Below are 19162 nucleotides of genomic sequence, written 5' to 3' on the forward strand. Positions count from 1 at the left end.
TTCACTCTAGTAAAAAAACCTCTTCTAATTACGTGAAAAGAAACCTAAAACCTACCCATTGTCATTTCTTTTCAATATTGTGTCAAAAAGACATATCTATGTCCAAGGTTTCTCCATGGTTTCTCCATATTTATCCAGATTCACACAGCATTATTATTATAGCAAAACCAGCGACGTAATATGCTATATGTAAATTCATAGATATGTATGTAAATTCATGTCTTTGAGCAAAACCAAATCTACCATGGCAGGATAGGTAAAACCCATAACTAAAAGTATCTAAAGATGAGACGCCAATATCCACGACTTTGATAATGCCAATCAAAATAATTTTATTTCACCACACCATTCATCACGATGCCAAGATGTAGTAAAGTGAAGAACCCGTGCAAAATATGTCTGTCACAAGTAACAACGAAGAATGGCTTACAATGCCAGGGGGCTTGTAAAACGTGGGTGCACTTCGACTGTCTAAACTACACCCCTGGGCGAATAAGCGACATTAAAGCCGGAGTCATAAAAGTGACATGTCCTTGTCCAGACTGCAAGAGTGTTCTACCAAGGGAGTACCGGACAGATGAACCTTATTGCTGTAATAACTCCTATTGCCCCGCGAATAGATCACCAAAATGTGATAACCAGACTTGCTCCGTTAATATTAATAACCCACAACCATCCGAAGATGAAAAAAGATACGCTTTGAATCAATGTGGGCGTAAAAAGTGTAAGCAAAACAGTACCCCTCATCTGCCGCGGCTGCTTCCATCGTCTCCTTGCACACCGGCACAGTCTTTTTCGGTATCTAATTCTGGGTGTACATCCTCATATGATATACCAGGGGATCATGGACGAAGTTCAGGTCCTTACATATCTATGGACACGCTTGAGCAAATGTGCGATACTGTCGGACAATTGGCAAACCAACTTAACTCTCTGATGACGAAAATGAAGAAGAATGGTCGAGAAAAGAGAATTCCAGGTTGCGGTAATCTAGACTGTTCGCCAAGAGGCGCTAAGCCTTGCTACTGTCCTGGTAATCCCAGTCGACGATAATTTTAAAAACAAGTAGGTACGGTACATTAATAAAAATAAAGGTATCCTCTAAATCATCTGTTTTAGAAGTCTTTGATCTGATGTGTATTTTTTTCATTTTTATTGAGTAACTAGCCGATGCCCGTGACTTCGCCCGCGTGGATTTAGCTTTTTCGAAATCCCGTGGGAACTCTTTGATTTTCCGGGATAAAAAGTAGCCTATGTGCTAATCCAGGATATTATCTATCTTCATTCCTTTCAGCCAAATCCGTCCAGTAGTTTTTGCGTGAAGGAGTCACAAACATACACACACACACACACACACACACACACACACACACACACACACATACAAACTTTCGCCTTTATAGTATTAGTGTGATAAATTAGAAATAGAATACTTAGTAGTACACATTTCTTTTAAATTATGAACGTCTAACAAAACCCAATGCCTAATTTATTGGATGTGGTGGTTTTAGCTAGGGACTAGTAGACTGCACGGATTTTACGGAGACTACGGCGGATTAAGGGTGGAGTGGAGTGGAGTGGAGTGGAGTGAAACATCGTGAGGAAACCTGCATGCCTGAGAGTTCTCCATGTTCTCAAAGGTGTGTGAAGTTTGAAAATCCGCATTAGGCCTGCGTGGCCTATACCCTTCTCACTCTTAGGCTGAGATCACACTTCACACTTCACATCACACTAATTTTATAAAGGTGAAAGTTTGTATGTGTGTGTGTGTGTGTGTGTGTGTGTGTGTGTGTGTGTGTGCGTGTGTGTGTGTGTGTGTGTTTGTTACTCCTTCACGCAAAAACTACTGGACGGTAAATCCACGCGGACGAAGTCGCGGGCATCATCTATTATTTTATAGAGCGCACTTTGACTTAGCTTAGACTTAAGACACAGTTAAAACGAGACAGCGCTATATCCCTGGCATAAATCTGTCTCGTTTTAAATGAAACTTAAGTCTGAGCAAAGTCAAAGTACGCTCTATAGATCTCAACCTTTACTTTGCCGGCAATGGATTGATCATGAGTATAGACTCTTCCAACTGAGTTTGAAAAAGTGATAATACAAGTGTAAATTAAAAATTTATAACACCCCCGACAAGTGAAGGTTACAGTAACTAGAAAAAAGCTGATAACTTTCAAACGACTGAACCGATTTTCTTGGATGATAGCTAAGAACACTCTCGATCAAGCCACCTTTCAAACAAAAAAAACTAAATTAAAATCGGTTCATTCGTTTAGGCGCTACGATGCCACAGACAGATACACAGATACACACGTCAAACTTATAATAACATCCCTCTTTTTGGGTCGGGGGTTAAAAATAGCGATCTCCTTGATTGTCTCAAAGGCCACGGAATTGTCATGGACCTTGCGTGATTTGCGACGCAATGGACGTCTATCCGTTGTTGTTGATGATGAGGATCGTTGCGTGGTTTCAGTATGCATGTTATTGAAGTAAATAGATTAAATAGGTAACCTATCTCCTAATTACTTGATTAGTTTGTACCTAAGCCAAATTATCCTATCTATAAGTTGGCTAACTTGTTGTTGATTTTCTAGACCTGTTAACGAAAAGTGTAGTGGTGAGTAGGGTTGCCAACATTTCTTCAGCGAAATATAGTACCTATTTTTGAGACTAAGGTATAAAAAAATATAGTACACTTCAAAAATAAATAGTATTTTATGGAAAACGCAAAAAGTAGATGAAGATATATTTGCACTTATTACATTCAATATTGAAATGAACGTTTACGTTTTAATGAGCTTTTGATTTATTAAGTTAATGAAAAGGCACATTCATAATTTTTTAAAATAAAAGATTTGTTTGTTAGATTTCGGTGTTGAAAATATAGTATTTTTGCGTACTGTATGTTTCTTCAACAGTATATAGTATGGAGACCCGAAATACAGTACAATCCTACTTCCTACTTATATTATAAAGGCGAAAGTTTGTATGTGTGTGTGTGTGTGTGAGTGTGTGTGTGTGTGTATGTTTGTTACTCCTTCACGCAAAAACTACTGGACGGATTTGACTGAAATTTGGAATGGAGGTAGATATTATCCTGGATTAGCACATAGGCTAATTTTTATCTCAGAAGGGCATCGGCTAGTAATATATAGTACTAGCTGACGCCCGCGACTTCGTCCGCGTGTATTTAGGTTTTCCAAAATCCTGCGGGAACTCTTTGATTTTCCGGGACAAAAAATAGCCTATGTGCTAATCCAGGATATTATCTATCTCCATTCCAAATTTCAGCCAAATCCGTCCAGTGGTTTTTGCGTGAAGGAGTAACAAACATACACACACACACACACACACACATACAAACTTTCGCCTTTATAATATTAGTGTGATAGTACGGTTGGCAACCCTAGTGGTGAGTGTTGTAATCATATTATAAGTGTGAGGACGGATTTGATTCGTTGTAGGATTAATTTGAGAATTTACCTTTATTTTCTAAATAAGCTCAGATCTGGAATCTGGGTGGTTATTCGCTAACCCAGTGATCATCACAATCATCAACTATTTAAATATATGAAAGCCATCAAACTCATTGATATTGGTTCCTTCCACAGTGATCCTTCTCTGAACGATATAAAAAATCAAACATCATCATGATTAAACTATCGCCGGCCCACTACTGAGTACGGGTCGCCTCTCAGAATGAGAAGGGTTTACGCCACAGTCTGCCACGCTGGCTCACTGCGGATTGGTAGACTTCACACACCTTTGGGAACATTGTGGAGAACAACTTTCAGGCGTGCAGGTTTCCTCACGATGTTTTCCTTTATCGTTAAGAGGGCTCTCTCCGTCACTCGCTTCATACAACCGTAGTTCCAATTTCATTTGAATATTAAGCAACCAAAGTCCATGAAATTTTGCAGACATATTCTAGAAACTATGTCTGTGGTTTTCCAGATTTCTGTTAAAATTCAAAGTTACGCGGTCTTAAAAATTTTCATACAAACTTTGAACTGCTGTAATTTTAAAACTACATATTTTTAGAAAAATCTAAAACACCACAGACACAGATATTAGTTTCTAGAATATGTCTACAAAATTTCATGGACTTTGGTTTCTTAATATTCAAATGAAATTGGAACTACGATTGTATGAAACGAGTGACGGAGAGAGCCCTGTTAAAGCAAGTGACATATTTTAATTGCTTAAAATAAAATTAATTATTCGTAGCAAACCATCAATGGATAGAAATCAAGCTCATTAGCTTGATGGCTTTCATTAAGTGATGATCACTGAGTAACTCTCCTGACCACAACACGAGTGGGTTCCAATGTGGATTCAACTGGACGGAAACCTTATACCACTTGTAATATCAATTCGCTAGTAGATCTTAAATATACGAGCTGCGCGGCTTGCTATATTAAAAAAAAAAAACACTTTATTTCATGACGGCCATTTTGAAATTTTTGTTATTTGTTGTTATAGCGGCAATAGAATACACATTTAAATAAATACACATTTAATGAATACACACACAATACACTTTCTGTGACAACTCTCTACCTATCATGGTTCACGAGATGCAGCCCGCTAACAGACAGACGGCCGAGCAGACGGACAGCGGAGGCTCAGTGGTTAGTAATAGGTAGGGTCCCGTCGGCACTCATACGGAACCCTTAAAAGAGTGCCCGCCACCATAATCCCCACACGGTCTTCCGCCTTCCTCATTGACCTATGTACCTACAATTACCGGAGACAGAACAAGTTCATGATTAATAGGTAAATGCAATCAGATATTAGGATAGGGCAGATTAAGATACGGGCTTCATTAAATTAGTTTTTAATTCGGTGTATAAAACTAATGTTATTTCTTGTTATCTTAATCTATTATTATGAAAGTTTTTATTAGGGTTCCGTAGATTTATGCAGACAATTTGTTGACAAAATAATTCTGTTGTATACAAGGACCCGTCCTAATTCCCATTGAAACAAAAACTAACCTAATAAACCTTCCATAGTCAGGTGAGCCCCGAAACCTAGAAGGGTTGGAACTTAGAAGTGTTGGATTCGGGGAACACATAATAAATTTGAAGCCTCAATAGCTCAACGGTTATAGGAGCGGACTAAAATCCGAAAGGTCGGCGGTTCAATCCCCAAAACAAATTGCACTATTGTCGTACCCACTCCTAGCACAAGCTTTAGCTTAGTTGGAGGCGAAAGGGGAATGTTAGTCATGATTAATATTCTTTAAAAAAAACGGAGTTAGGTAATGTGCGTTTTAAGCAAGTAATTATATTACTTGCTTTAACGGCGAAGGAAAACATCGTGAGGAATACTGCATTCTTGAGTATGCCCCATTTTCAACGGTGTGTGCAGTCCGCGAATCCGAAACCCTTCGTGAAAGTAGACCCGTGCTCAGTAGTAGACCGGCGATAGGATGAATTGATGATAATGAATCTAGTTATTATCAAAGAGGTAGGGTATAACGCCAAAAAATACGTCGGTTATTAGAATTAACTATAAGGAACCCCAAAAAATCAAAAAGCATGTACTATTAAGCTTGTTATTGGTAGGTATTTTCACTAAGATTATCCAAATCTATAAATAACAATTTATTCATTCGAAATTCGCAAATCAGTACAGGATGACGATTATTGGATTTTTAAATTAGGGAAATAAATTTTTGAATCGTGATGTTCACAGAAGAAAAGTACGTGTACACAATAATTCCGGATAAAAAGGTTCTAATGGACAATAGCATAAAATTTCAACTGCTCATCGTAGCATGCAGTAAGTAGTTTTTCTATTCCATCCATATATGTATCTCCTACTGGACACAGAACATTTCCAGAGCGTATCAGGAGTATCATACATAACATGGTATCCCAAATAAGTCTTCCTTTTCACATTTCTTTTCACCCGACTGCGGCAAAGCCAAAAAGAAGCGTTATAATTTTAGCAGTCCAGTTTATTATCCAGATTCTGTGTGTTCCACCGTAGTGCCTAAACTACTAGGCCTTCACACATCTTCGAGAACATTATGAATAATTCTCAGGCGTGCAGGTTTTCTCACAATGTTTTCCTTCACCGTTAAAGCAAGTGATATATATTTTGCTTAAAACGCACATAACTCTGAAAAGTTAGAGGTGCGTGTCCTGGATCCCCTAACCTCCCGTTGGAAGGCAAGGTCACCCTAGGCTAACACCGAAATTTTCTTTAACAATTTAAAAAAAAAAAATATTAGCCATGCTAATCACGACTAATACGGGGAGTATTTCCCCTCCAATTAAGCGTAAAACCTGTGCCAGGAGTGGGTACGACAATAGTGCAACGGGTGGGGTTTGAACCGCCGACCTTTCGGAAGTCAGTCCGCTCCTCAACCGTTGAGCTATCGAGGCTGTATGTTTAGTTAATTTACTTGTTTTTCAGTCAACATCGGTCAGCTCATCGTAGGATACAGCGTAGGCTGGTCAGCTCCTATCATACCGAAGCTTCAGGATACGGAGCAGACGCCCCTTCCGGAACTCATCACAGATTTCCAAGCATCATGGATAGGATCCCTGCTTTACATAGGTGCTATGGTGGGTAAGTGGAAAATGGAATTCTTCTCTATCTCACGTCGATAAAGACAATCGCCTAGCGTGCACGAGTTTGGCTGGTGCCATTATAGCACGGGTAAGGGACATTGGACAGACCTCTCATTCATGAAGGCATAACTCCAGAGGTATGACATAGGAGCACGGTGGTTCTGTTGTTCAAGTAAGGCGATAATAGCTTGCTAAAGAATTATAGATCCATCTCGCTGCCATATCTTTGAGCTGTTCGCAAGAGTCATCACGCATCGTCTCGCTCGTCTACTTCCAGTCAGTTTTTCCGTACCAGATCACATCTACACGCTGCGGCGGTTATACAGAAGACTGAATTATTGAATAGTATACGGTAATACTTTTGCTTAGAATTTTTGTACTAGAGTGGAGTCGTTATACGTCAATTGGAGCAAGATTGTGACATGTGGAAGTCAATGCCTCATTAGATTAATGTCAATTAAAAGCCTCAATAGCTCAACCGGTAAAGGAGTGGACTGAAAACCAAAAGGTCGACGGTTCAAACCCCGCCCGTTGCACTATTGTCGTACCTACTCCTAGCACAAGCCTGACGCTTAGTTGGAGAGGAAAGGGGAATATTAGTCATTTACGTGGCTAATATTCTTTTAAAAAAAAAATGCATACGGCATTAATGCTGAGTAGGAACTTTTTTTCCGGGTTATGCCACACATGACACAGTTTATTCCAGTGCTTCTTCTGCTTAAGGTCTTTTGACTTTAATAAAATCAAATCAAATCAGATCAAATCATTTTATTTGCTCAATTGCAGGTTAAAATAGAAATTACAATTCATTTTGGTATCACCACATTTGCCATGGAATGCTCAAGTATCAGAGTAACCCGTAGGTATAACTGGTAATGTGTGTTTTCTTCTTTCCTATAAAAGCACACACACGAAACGTTTTGCGTCTTCATTCCTAATACGCATGGCTAAGGTTTGGAATACTCTTCCGCGATCTGTGTTTCCTACCAATTACAATCCGGGTATCTTTAAAACAAGAGTGAATAGGCATCTTCTAGGTAAACGCGTCCCATCTTAGACCACATCATCACTTTCCATCAGGTGTGATTGTGGTCAAGCGCTTACCTATAGTGAATAAAAAAAAAAAGACTATGTCCAGCTGTGGACGTCTGTCAGTTGTTGATGATGATGACAATTATATTTTGAAAATTGAACAGCAAGCAAGGTACAAAACAATAAATGCTTTCACATAATAACTAACCTAACCAGATAATACTCATAGATAGGATCTTTTTAGCCATATTTGTATTATTATCAGGTGAATGTTATCTTAATTCGAGGATTTGCTAGGATTACAAACGCAGGGCTCTGATTCTGTTCACATAGAAATTGTAACTACGCGCGATATCATTTAATTTTTGCATCACGTTCCTGTTTATTTAATTAAAAATTTATAACACCCCCGACAAGTGAAGGTTATATAACTAGAAAAGAGCTGATAACTTTCAAACGGCTGAACCAATTTTCTTGGATTATAGCTAAGAACACTCTCGATCAAGCCACCTTTCAAACAAAAAAACTAAAATAAAATCGGTTCATTAGTTTAGGAGCTACGATGCCACAGAAAGATATACAGATACACAGATACACACGTCAAACTTATAATAACACCCCTCTTTTTGGGTCGGGGGTTAATAAATTTAGTACGAAAAACAAAGAAAAAGTATGTATCGGCAGTTCGCGGGTAGTAGTTGGGTTTTAGTGCTGTGTATCTTGTTTATTGTACTGATCACGCGCTACTTTTCAGGACCGTACGCGACCGGGTTCTTGTCAAACGTGATCGGCCGCAAGCCGTGCCTGGCCATGGGCGCCATCCTCAACATCCTGGCCTACCTCCTGGTCGTGACCACCAACAACCTGGCCATGGTCTACGCGATCAGGGTCGTCAGTGGGCTCGGCATGGGCATCACGATCGTCGGGAATATAGTCTACGTTGGTGAGATTGCGTATGTCTGTTTTTACTGTTTCTTTGGACTGTTTTTACTGCTATTTTGCACTTTTTACTGTTTTTACTGTGATAGCTTAAATAAGACCTCCTTATTTGAAGTGTCCGGGGTTTAACCTCTAATTTTTAGGGTTCCATACCTCAAAAGGAAAAACGGAACCCTTATAGGATCACTTTGGTGTCCGTCTGTCTGTCTGTCTGTCAAGAAACCTATAGGGGATACTTCCCGTTGACCTAGAATCATGAAATTGGGCAGGTAGGTAGGTCTTATAGCACAAGTAAAGGAATAAATCTGAAAACCGTGAATTTATGGTTAAAAAAAAAAAAAATTAAATGTGTTTAAATTTTCAAAGTAAGATAACTATACCAAGTGGGGTATTACTGTTATTTTGGACTTTAAAAAGCTGTGATAGCTTAAAATAAGACTTCGACCTCGTATTTGAAGAGTCCGGCATTCCGAACCAGTGGAAAATTATTATTTTGACGATTCAAAAGCACTTGTAAAAGTTTATTTGAACAAAAATATATTCTATTCTATTCTATAACCTCTAATTTTTCGTAATTATGTGCAATTCATTACGAAATATCATTTGCTTTAATGGTGAAGGAAAACATCGTGAGGAGACTTGCATACTTGAGAATCTCCATAATGTTATGTAGATAAATGAAAGCCGAAAATTCAAGTGTAATCTTGCTGAAAAGAGTTAAAATGATTCGAACATAGTTACCCAAAAATAACTTTATTTAAATTATATTTTACTAGCTGATGCCCGCGACTTCGTCCGCGTGGATTTACGTTTAAGTTTTACGGAACTCTTTGATTTTCCGGGATAAAAAGTAGCCTATTAATGTGTTAATCCAGGGTATAATCTATCTCCATTCCAAATTTCATCCAAATCCGTTCAGCCGTTTTTGCGTGACTGAGTAACGAACATCCAAAAATCCACACTTTCACATTTATAATATTACTAGCTGATATCCGCTACTTCATCCGCGTGGATTTACGTTTTTCAAAATCCTGCGGGGCACTCTTTGATTTTTCGGGATAAAAAGTAGCCTATGTGTGTTAATCCAGGGTATAATCCATTTCAAATTTCAGCCAAATCCGTCCAGTAGTTTCTGCGTGATTGAGTAACAAACATCCAAACATCCACACTTTCACATTTATAATATTATTAAAATTAGGATATTAGGATTAGGATTTTTCTGGAACACTGATTATAAAAAAAAAATGTATTTTTTTCAGTTCTTTCAGCGTTAATTTCTTCAATTTTTCAGGTCTACCCACATCCGAGGTATCCTCTTGACGTCCACATCCATCATGGGTATAACAGGAACGCTTGTGGTGTATTCGGTGGCACCATTTGTGTCGTACGTAGCGACGGGATACATAGCACTAGCTATCTGCTTCGTTCATATTATCACCTTGATATTTATTCCCGAGTCGCCGGTGTATTATGCTATGAAAGGTAAATTCCTTAGTTAAGGTGCATGAGACGGGTCTGCCCGCGAAATTCAAACTTAATTTTGGTTTTTCGCAATTTGTAAACTAATATGACAAAGTAGGCTTATGCCATTTTAATTACGCCAATGGCAGTATCATCCTCACAGGTTTATATAAAAACTAGAGGATGCCCGCGACTTCGTCCGCGTGGATTTAGGTCTTTAAAGATCCCGTGGGAACTGTTTAATTTTCCGGGATAAAAAGTTGCCTATGTCAATTACAGGGATGCAAGCTACCTCGGTACCAAGTTTCATACAAATCAGTTAAGCGGATGGGTCTTTAGGAATCCCGCGGGAACGCTTTGATTTTCCGGAATAAAAGGTAGCCTATGTCCGTCCCCGGGGTATAAGCTGATCCTGTACCTAATTTCGTCAGAATCGGTTAAACTGTTGGGCCGTGAAAAGGTAGCAGACAACAGACAGACACACTTTCGCATTTATACCTAATATTAGTATGGATTTTTACTTGAAAGGTTCGTACAGTTTAATAATTTTTTTTCATGAATACTGTCTATCTTTGCTGTACTTATTCTACTCGCTTTACAACATCTCGCACTGCCAAGGGTCACTGGTAGAGATCTCTTATAGAGCTAAGTGCTTCCCTGTCCACTTTTTCTTTCTTTTTGCCTTTATTGTTACAACTTTCTGGTACAAATAAAAAAAGCACTTATCTTTCAGGTGACGACGTAAAAGCAGCAAAGGCACTGAACCTACTCGGAAGATCATATGATGTCGAGAAGCTACTAGAGACCTACTGCAACAAGGGCAATGAATCAACCAAACTCAAGGACTGGATAGAAATATTCACAATCAAATCCAACAGGATGTCTTTATTCATAACGTTTACTTTAGGTAAAAGAACTAATATTTTAGTTCCTACTTTTTATTACTTCACAATGTTCCAATAGGAGGAACCGTTCCTGAGGAGATCCGCAGGAGAACCAAGGTCACTGACATTTATTTATTTATTTATTTATTTATGTAGCGCCCACAGAGTTACACATTTAGATTAAATACATGTTGTTCCTTAAATTCTAGGCATAGCCAAAACTATTAGCAAGCTGAAGTGGCAGTGGGCAGGCCATGCCTGTCGTAGAGGCGACGGCCGTTGGAGCCGGAAAGTCCTTGAGTGGAGACCGCGTTTAAGCAAGCGTAGTGTGGGATGCCCTCCAGCACGATGGACCGACGATATAAAGCGGCTGGCGGGAAGTAGCTGGATGAGGAAGGCTGAGGATCGGGTGTGGTGGCGTTCTTTAGGGAAGGCCTATGTCCAACAGTGGACGTCTACAGGCTGATGATGATGATGACGATGTTCCAATAGGCGGTGATAGTTTAGTAGATATACAAGGAACCAAAAGCTTAATTTACATGTAGGAAAAGCCAGCCACCAAGCAAGCAATACGCACCATCACCACGCATGCAGGCAGCCGGTGCATATCGCATACTGCATGTTGCACCTTACAGATTTGTCTGGTTTAGCGGATCATAGCAAACTAGATGATGCTCTCAGCTTTGCCCGCGTGGATTGGTCAGACCTCCTGCAATTCGGCATCAGGATTGAGGAGTTGGAACCCAATTTTTTTATGGAACAATGTTGCAAAGTTACTTTATCGATTAAAAAAAAAAATACGCAAATCGGTTCCAAAATCTCGGAGATATCAGTGTACATAGGTAGAAAAACACAACTACTCAATTTTTCAAAGTCAGTTAAAAAAGGTGGGGCTTGATTGAGAGTGTTCTTAGCTATGATCCAAGAAAATTGGTTCAGCCGTTTGAAAGTTATCAGCTCTTTTCTAGTTACTGTAACCTTCACATGTCGGAGGTGTTATAAATTTTATTGTAATACTTATTGTAATTTCTTTATGTGTTAGGTACTTTACAGCAATTGAGTGGTGTGGCAGTGGTTTTATTCTTCGCAACGACGATATTTGAGCTAGCTGGATCAACCATCAGATCCGATATAGCCACCATCATAATTGGAGTAACGAGATTGGTGTCCAGTCTTATCGCTCCACTTTTTATAGAAAGATCTGGAAGGAGGCTTTTGCTGCTTATTTCGATGACTGCTTGCGCGTTGAGTTTGGTAAGAGATCCTTTATTGTTTTTGATTGATTTGCCTCAAGAAAACTTTAGGTAGTTAAAGTTAGTAATCTCATACAGTAAAAAGTCCTTACTCATTCACTGATTAACTAATCAACACCCAGTGCAAGCTCTTGGACTTAGAAAGGAGAAATTTTGCCCAGAAGTTCCCTTTATCCCTGGCTTACCTAAGAAATAAGTTTCCATGTATCTAACAGAAACAAATCATCGTTTTTGGGAAATTGAATGTAAAATCGATTGTTTACATGCGAATTCAAAATTATGGAATCCATCAATTGCATATAATAATAATAATATTTACACGCAAGAGAACGAAGTTAAATTCTATGTTTTTGACTTTTTAGGGAGTTCTGGGTCTGTACTTCTATTTCGACAGAGTAGAGAGTGACTTTTTGGACACTATTGGGTGGCTGCCGCTGTTCGCCCTCATTATATACTTCTTCAGCTACGAAGCTGGTAAGAATCTTTTGAAGTCTTTTTACAATATTGATTTTGTAGTCGTTTTAGGATCATAAGTTAGCCTTTGACTGTGATCTCACATGGTGCTAAGTACATAAGTGATGATGCAATCTAAGATAATAGCGTAAAGAGAGTATGATGGTTACTCATGTGTCCGATGCACCCATTCAATCAATCTTCTAAATGTAAAGATGTAAATCCTTGTTAGTTTGTATGTAGATGATGAGAGATGTAATCTCCAGAACTAATGATCTAATTCGGAAAATTCTTTCACTGATAGTTAGTTACATTATCCCCGAGTACAATCCATATCCGTACTACTAATATTATAAGTGTATCTGTCCGACTGCTAGCTTTTCACCGCCCATCTCTTTAATCAATTTTGACGAGATTAGGTACAGAGTTAGCTCACATCCCAGGGACGGACATTGACAACCTTTTTCTTGGAAAATCAAAGCTTTCCTTTTGGATTTTTAAAAACCTAAATCCACGTCGTCGTAGACATCATCTGTTTGGTACAGAGACATATTGCTTGCATCTTGGAGACGCACAAAGGCTAATTTCTGTTTGGAAAAATCAAAGAGTTCCCATGGGATTTAAAAAAAAAAAACCTATAGATATCGCTTAAAACTGCCTAAAGAAGTTTCAGTTGAAAAAATCAAATGTATTTTCTTTCAGGTTTTGGAACAATACCGAACGCAATAGTAGGTGAAATGTTCTGTGCTAATGTACGATCAAACGGATCAGCTATGGCCATAACTCTGACTTGGCTAGTCGGCTTTGCTTTAACTACTAGTTTTACTACCATGATTAATGAGTTAGGAGGTGACGTCACATTCTGGATCTTCGGAGGGTCATGCGTTGTCTCTTTCTTTTTCGTCTTCTTCTGCGTGCCTGAGACGAAAGGGAAGACATTAAAAGAGATACAAGATATGATGAGTTAATAAAGTTAATGTAAAATAGTGTGGTGTTTTATTTCGCAAATATTGCATACACTTTTGTAGCGCAACTTCTTCAATATTGGTTGCAATATTTATCACACTAAGGGCCGGGCCACATAATATGGCGGAGCGCAACGCTGAGCATTTTTCACAGTCAAAATATTATCAACATTGTCCTCATTGAAATTATATCTAAAAACAATTGTGCATCCGTGCGTATACTCGCGCATCCGCGCGCAGTCCCGCGCGTGCTCGCGTATTCTCTGGTACGAATTCGCGTAATGTGTCACGCGATTAGAAAACTTCGCGGGCATGCTCTGCGCTGCGCTCCGCCATATTATGTGCGCCGGCCCTAAGACTACTGGACGGATTTGGCTGTTTGGAATGGAAATAGCTTATACCCTGATTTAAGCTCATTTCAAACTACGGGAATACAATATAATACAGTGGACCCCCGGTAATCCGACAAACGTTTTGCAGGGCAGTGTCGGACTATCGAATTTGTCGGATTATAGAGTACTGCCTAAGACCCCCTATATAGTCCGACGTTTTTTATTAAAGAGTACCTTGTAATCCGACAAATTAAAGATCCAACGATAATATTCTATATGTCAAAAGTAAACCACATCACATCACACTAATATTATAAAGGGTAAAGTTTGTGTGTATGTGTATATGTATGTGTGTGTGTATGTATGTTACTCCTTCACGCAGAAACTACTGAACGGATTGGGCTGAAATTAAGAATAGAGATAGATTAGCCCCTGGATTAGCACATAGGCTACTTTCTATCCCGGAAAATTAAAGTGTTCCCACGGGATTTTTAAAAAACCTTCATCCACGCTAACGAAGTCGCGGGCATCAGCTAGTTCAATAATAAAATAAACTTGTCGGATTACAGGGGGTGCCGGATTAGACAAGGGCCGGATTACCGGGGTCCACTGTATATAAATATCGCTCACCCTACTTTGGAATGTCAATGTTCAATGTCATGTGCAGATGTAATATAATATTACTTCTCATTCTTCTAATCTCAACAAAGATATACCCTAATTGTAATTTGCGAAGTGAAGACAAATTTCCCTGTAAGATATTAATTTATTATGTTTTAACGATTTTTATAAAAACGATTTAATGATACATAGGTAAGTACATATTTGTAAAAGAAAAAATATTTTTTACATAATAGAATGATAGAGTATAACTTATTTATTTAATGTCGACCATTATGTACACTTTTCAATAGATACATATTGATTGGTTCTGGTGTATTATCAGCTACCCATATTATTTTCATATGTTATCTTATTCTTAACAGATTGAAAGTACTAAGTACATATTACTTACAGCAATTTTAATTATATTGCAATTATTGTAATTACACACATAATGCCCATAGACAGATTTTATTAACTTACGAGTAGGTGCTTAATTAAATTAAATTTAATCTAAGTTTTACTTAACTACAATAAATACATCTTTGCTAACCTTTCTATCTTGACAATAATAATCACTGAAGCGGTTCTTATCTTTGGAGGAGGAAAATCCTCATGGATATTATCATACTGGAGAATGACAGGCGATTAAAGTTAAATCGCGCCCCATCGGATGCAATCGTTGACGATTCCGCTGAACCTCTGTGCATACAGCTCGGTGGGCTTCATAACAAAGCCGCTGAAGTCCGCGTCGCCATCAACGCGCGGTGCGGCCTCCGCCTGCACCGTCACCACGGGCAGCACCATCACGCCCAGCAGCACCGCGTACGGCAGCAACTCTTTCATATCACTATCGAACTTCTCCCGCGTATAAACTCCGAGATCCACGGTCATCCTTTCCAAGGCTTGCTCCAAACTGGCAAAGTAGTGGTCGAGAAGCTTCTCGTAGTGTTGTCTCCTAAACTCCTCGTCCGAGCCCATGAAGATAAAGTAGATGAGGTCGCTGGCCGGGCAGCCCGCGTGCACTGTCTGGTAGTCCACCGCGATGGACTGGAGGGTGTCATCCTGTATCCTAAACAACAGATTGCTCATTCTATAATCTCCATGTGCGATAACAGCCTTTCCAGCCGGCTTGTAAAACGTTTCCCACAAATTATGCGTCAGTGCGAAATCCCGTACACGTTCCCCGTACTCTTCTTTTACCAACCCCACAGCGCCCTCTACCATTTTCACGTACACAGCTTTCATAGTTTCTTCATTCCCTTCATTCCCTTCAACCAAACCGCCTATCTCACATTTCATATCAGACGTTAATATTCTAAATTCTTCAGGTCTATATTTCTCAAAAGCGAACGACAGAGCGTGGAATTTAGCCAAGTTTTCAACAGCTACTTTTGCGTGATCCCAATCGAAGGATTTTAACCTGTCAAAAGGTTCGAAACCAGCGGCAGCCAAGTCCTCCATGATAACTGTTTCTTCACCATAATTACCGTTGCATCCGTAAAATTTGGGGAATACAAATCTGTGTTCTGCAGGAATGTTTCTTTCTTCTTGAATTTCTTGGAATACTTTAGCTAGTTGCGTGTAGAACAATCTTTCTGTTTTGTACATCCAGTCTGCATGCATTAGAGGTCGCATCGCCTCTCCAACGCAGGCGACTTTTCCGAATAAGTTCAGATCCTCTTGATCTGGTGAAGAAACATTAACAATAAACAAAGTGGACGTATAGTTGGCTCCACCTGTCGCTATTGGCTTAACCGTGATTTCTCTCGGCTTAAAACCTCTACCGTCCAATATTACGTCCAGAGTATCGCGTAATGTTTTTTCCGCGTCCGCCATGCTGCGATCTTTATCTGCAACTGGTAGTACTTCGTTTTAGTAATCAGGGCTATTAATTTATACTATCTCACGTAATGTACCTAATGATAACTTATTTGTCGAACGCTTCGATAATCTACCTATTTGTGTAGCTGTGATATAATATCATTATATCTTGTTCAAACGTATTACATTTTTATTAATAAACTAGAGGATGCCCGCGACTTCGTCCGCGTGGATTTAGGTTTAGATCCCGCGGGAACTCTTTGATTTTCCGGGATAAAAAGTAGCCTATGTCCGTCCCCGGGATATAAGCTAACCCTGTACCAAATTTCGTCAGAATCGGTTATACTGTTGGGCCGTAAAAAAGTAGCAGACAGACAGATAGACAGACAGACACACTTTCGCATTTATAATATTAGTATGGATAAATTTTGTTTACTGAGCGAAACATAGATCTGCATATTGAATTCACTTATTATTAAATCTTATTCTACAGGATAAAGTTGAAAACTAAAACCTGACTGCATTCGTCTTAATAAACGCTGAAATATTATAGTAAAATTGTTTTTCTGTCGCTTGGTATATTTTAATGTTGTTGTACATTTATATTTATGACTCAGAATTTTCTCCTCTTTCATTTGACATCCCACTCGATACAATTAGCAAAAAAAATTTTTGGAGACCCCCTCTTTTTAACCCGCGACCCAAAAAGAGGGGTGTTATAAGTTTGACGTGTGTATCTGTGTATCTGTCTGTGGCATCGTAGCGCCTAAACGAATGAACCGATTTAAATTTAGTTTTTTTTGTTTGAAAGGTGGTTTGATCGAGAGTGTTCTTAGCTATCTTCCAAGAAAATCGGTTGAGCCGTTTGAAAGTTATCAGCTTTTTTCTAGTTACTTGTCGGGGGTGTTATAAATTTTTAATTTACACTTGTTGTGATATAACATCCGTTAAGTCAATTTTTTTATCCAGATTCTGTGTGTTCCACCGTAGCGCCTAAAATACTGAGCCGATTTTGATGAATGAGGTGTCAATATCAATTGATTTGTCGCAAAGGTCCAGGTTACATAAGCTATATTTTATACGAAAAAAATCGGCCTGAGGGATGTTACATCAAAAAAAGTGAGGGTCTTAATTTTTTTTTAATTGCTATTGTTCTTTGATTTCGCGACAACCACAGCCTAATATTTGACATATCGTGGATTCAGTATCAAACCGAGAGCAACACAGACTACATATTATTAACACTAGCTGTGCCCGCGACTTCGTTCGCGTGGAATAGTGACTTTTCGGGCAGCGTGATTCTTTAAATAGACATAACTTTTTTATTTATGAACCGATTGACATGAAATAAACACTAAATGTTAAGTGAAGCTTACTACAATATATTAGTGAAAACCGTATCTAAATCGAATGAGCCGTTTCTGATATTAGCGTGCACAAACACACAGACAAACAGACAAAAAAAAATTAATTACAATTTCGGGTTCGGCATCGATACAATCAATCAATCAATCAATCAATCAATTTATTTATTTGCTGATACAATAACAACCCCTGCTACTTTTTTTTATATATTTCCATTGTACAGACACCACTTTTCTACAATTTTATTATATGTATAGATTATTGCCGCATGGCTTACGCACCCTTAGGCACCTACGAGCGTGTGTCAATAAATGGCAGCCCATTACCAGACTTGGTGAGAAATAATAAAGTTCTCCGAAGTTTCACCAAGGACCGGCCATCTATACTACATATAATAAAATTGTAGAAAAGTGGTGTCTGTACAGTGGAAATATATAAAAAAAAAGTAGCAGGAGTTGTTATTATATCGATGCCGAACCCGAAATTGTAATTAATTTTTTTTTGTCTGTTTGTCTGTTTGTCTGTGTGTTTGTGCACGCTAATCTCAGAAACGGCTTATTCGATTTAGATACGGTTTTCACTAATATATTATAGTAAGCTTCACTTAGCATTTAGTGTTTATTTCATGTCAATCGGTTCATAAATAAAAAAGTTACGTCAATTTAAAGAATCACGCGCGCCTGAGTGTCCGTGGCTATAATATAAAGCGCGGTCACTATTCCACGCGAACGAAGTCGCGGGCACAGCTAGTTAGAAATAATGCCTGATTAATTAATTAGCTCGCAACACATACCTTACGCTATTGTCTAATAATAATGGTAAACTTGAATTCGTCTCCATTTATTTTGTTCTTTTTGACCGGTTTCTGTTGACTTCCTTTTTTTAGGGTTCCGTGGGAAACCAAAGAACCCTATAGTTTCGTCTATAGATGTAGACCGTGGAATATACTTCGCCTTGTCCCTCTGTCTGTCCGTCGGTCACAGCCATTTGGCCAACAGCCGTTAACAGTTCATACATTCGCGACTTTTACTAATCTTTTTAGTTGAAAACTAAAAATACATTAAAAAAACCGGCCAAGTGCGAGTCAGACACGTGTACTCGAGTATTTTTCCGACAAACATATCTACTACTACATAAAAATAAATAAAAATCTGTTTTAGAATGCTCAGGTAAAGTTCTATCATATGATGTCCAACTTGGTATTAGTTATTTTACTTTGGAAATTGAAAATACTATTACTTATTCAATAACACATTTTTTTTTGTGATGTAACCACAAATTCACGGTTTTCGGATTTTTTCCTTTACTTGTGCTATAAGACCTACCTACCTGCCAAATTGTAGGTCTTGTAGGTTAACGGAAAGTACCCTATAGGTTTTGTTGACAGACAGTCAGACGGACAGACAACAAAGTACATAATCCTATAAGGGTTCCGTTTTCTCTTTTGAGGTACAGAACCCT

At 38.7% G+C, this 19162-nt stretch overlaps 2 protein-coding genes across 2 annotated transcripts in view; one reads left to right on the top strand and one right to left on the bottom strand.

Annotated features, from left to right (window-relative positions):
• The first annotated feature begins 90 nt into the window (after positions 1-90).
• Positions 91-19162, top strand: part of LOC123877526 — a 42593-nt gene continuing 23521 nt past the window's right edge. Inside the window, exons 1-9 of the mRNA XM_045924329.1 lie at positions 91-1033; positions 5710-5793; positions 6433-6588; positions 8377-8575; positions 9853-10043; positions 10756-10929; positions 11949-12160; positions 12522-12633; positions 13315-13575. Coding sequence (XP_045780285.1) covers positions 358-1033; positions 5710-5793; positions 6433-6588; positions 8377-8575; positions 9853-10043; positions 10756-10929; positions 11949-12160; positions 12522-12633; positions 13315-13575 — 2065 coding nt within the window. The 5' untranslated portion in view covers positions 91-357. The remainder of the gene's footprint in view (positions 1034-5709; positions 5794-6432; positions 6589-8376; positions 8576-9852; positions 10044-10755; positions 10930-11948; positions 12161-12521; positions 12634-13314; positions 13576-19162) is intronic.
• Positions 14758-16421, bottom strand: LOC123877816. The gene has a single exon (XM_045924730.1). It carries the CDS (start codon positions 16349-16351, stop codon positions 15167-15169), a length of 1185 nt encoding a protein of 394 aa, XP_045780686.1. The 5' UTR covers positions 16352-16421; the 3' UTR covers positions 14758-15166.

Source organism: Maniola jurtina, chromosome 24, assembly GCF_905333055.1.
Source record: "Maniola jurtina chromosome 24, ilManJurt1.1, whole genome shotgun sequence".
NCBI lineage: Eukaryota > Metazoa > Arthropoda > Insecta > Lepidoptera > Nymphalidae > Maniola > Maniola jurtina.